This window comes from Arachis ipaensis, chromosome B10, assembly GCF_000816755.2.
Source record: "Arachis ipaensis cultivar K30076 chromosome B10, Araip1.1, whole genome shotgun sequence".
Lineage (NCBI taxonomy): Eukaryota > Viridiplantae > Streptophyta > Magnoliopsida > Fabales > Fabaceae > Arachis > Arachis ipaensis.
The window spans coordinates 35,915,778-35,916,410 of NC_029794.2; the positions used below are offsets into that span (position 1 = coordinate 35,915,778).

Here is a 633-nt window from a genome sequence, read left to right on the forward strand (position 1 = left end):
AGGTTAGACAAATTCAGAACGGAAGTTATCGACAAGAAAGAATTGGCCTGTTTGAATAACAAAGACGAAGAAGAATAGCTTTACCATTTGATACATGGCGGATATGTTGGCTGTTGGACCAGGCATGAAAGCAGTGACAAAGACAGCCACAGAAATCTTGTGAGGAAAATGTTCCATGGCATGGGATATGGCCAAGCCACCAAGGCTATGACCAACAAGAACCACTCTTTCACCTTCATTCACTGATAAAGTCATGAACTCAGTCAGAGGCTCAAAGTACTCAGAAATTGAATTAAGCTCCAAAGCCTGCTTTTGGTTGACCCCTGAAGCTGCCAAGTCTAAGGCAGTCACATTGTGACCCCATGATTTAAGAAGTGTAATAACCTTGTACCATGACCATGCTCCGTGGCACGCTCCATGCACTAGAACAAAGTGATGCTTTCTATTTTGTGATGACTCCGATGATGATGATCCTGACTTGCTTGTTAAAGACGATAGGATAATCAATAACCAGATGAAAGCTAGTGTTTGGTGATGCTTCTTCTTTACATGTTCCATTAATTCAACTTATAAAAAATATTTATTTCAGCGGTTATTTGGTACTTTGGTTACAAAGGGAAAGGAGTCTTTTAA

The 633-nt window shown here is 40.3% G+C and overlaps 1 protein-coding gene across 2 annotated transcripts in view; it reads right to left on the reverse strand.

Annotated features, from left to right (window-relative positions):
• The window catches only part of LOC107624364 (methylesterase 3), a 14,669-nt gene extending 14,043 nt beyond the window's left edge, over positions 1-626 (reverse strand). Inside the window, exon 1 of one of the 2 annotated variants that reach the window (XM_021113681.1) lies at positions 85-626. In XM_021113681.1, the coding sequence (XP_020969340.1) occupies positions 85-558 (474 nt within the window). In that variant the 5' untranslated portion in view covers positions 559-626. The remainder of the gene's footprint in view (positions 1-84) is intronic. The other variant, XM_016326862.2, reaches the window with a different exon arrangement.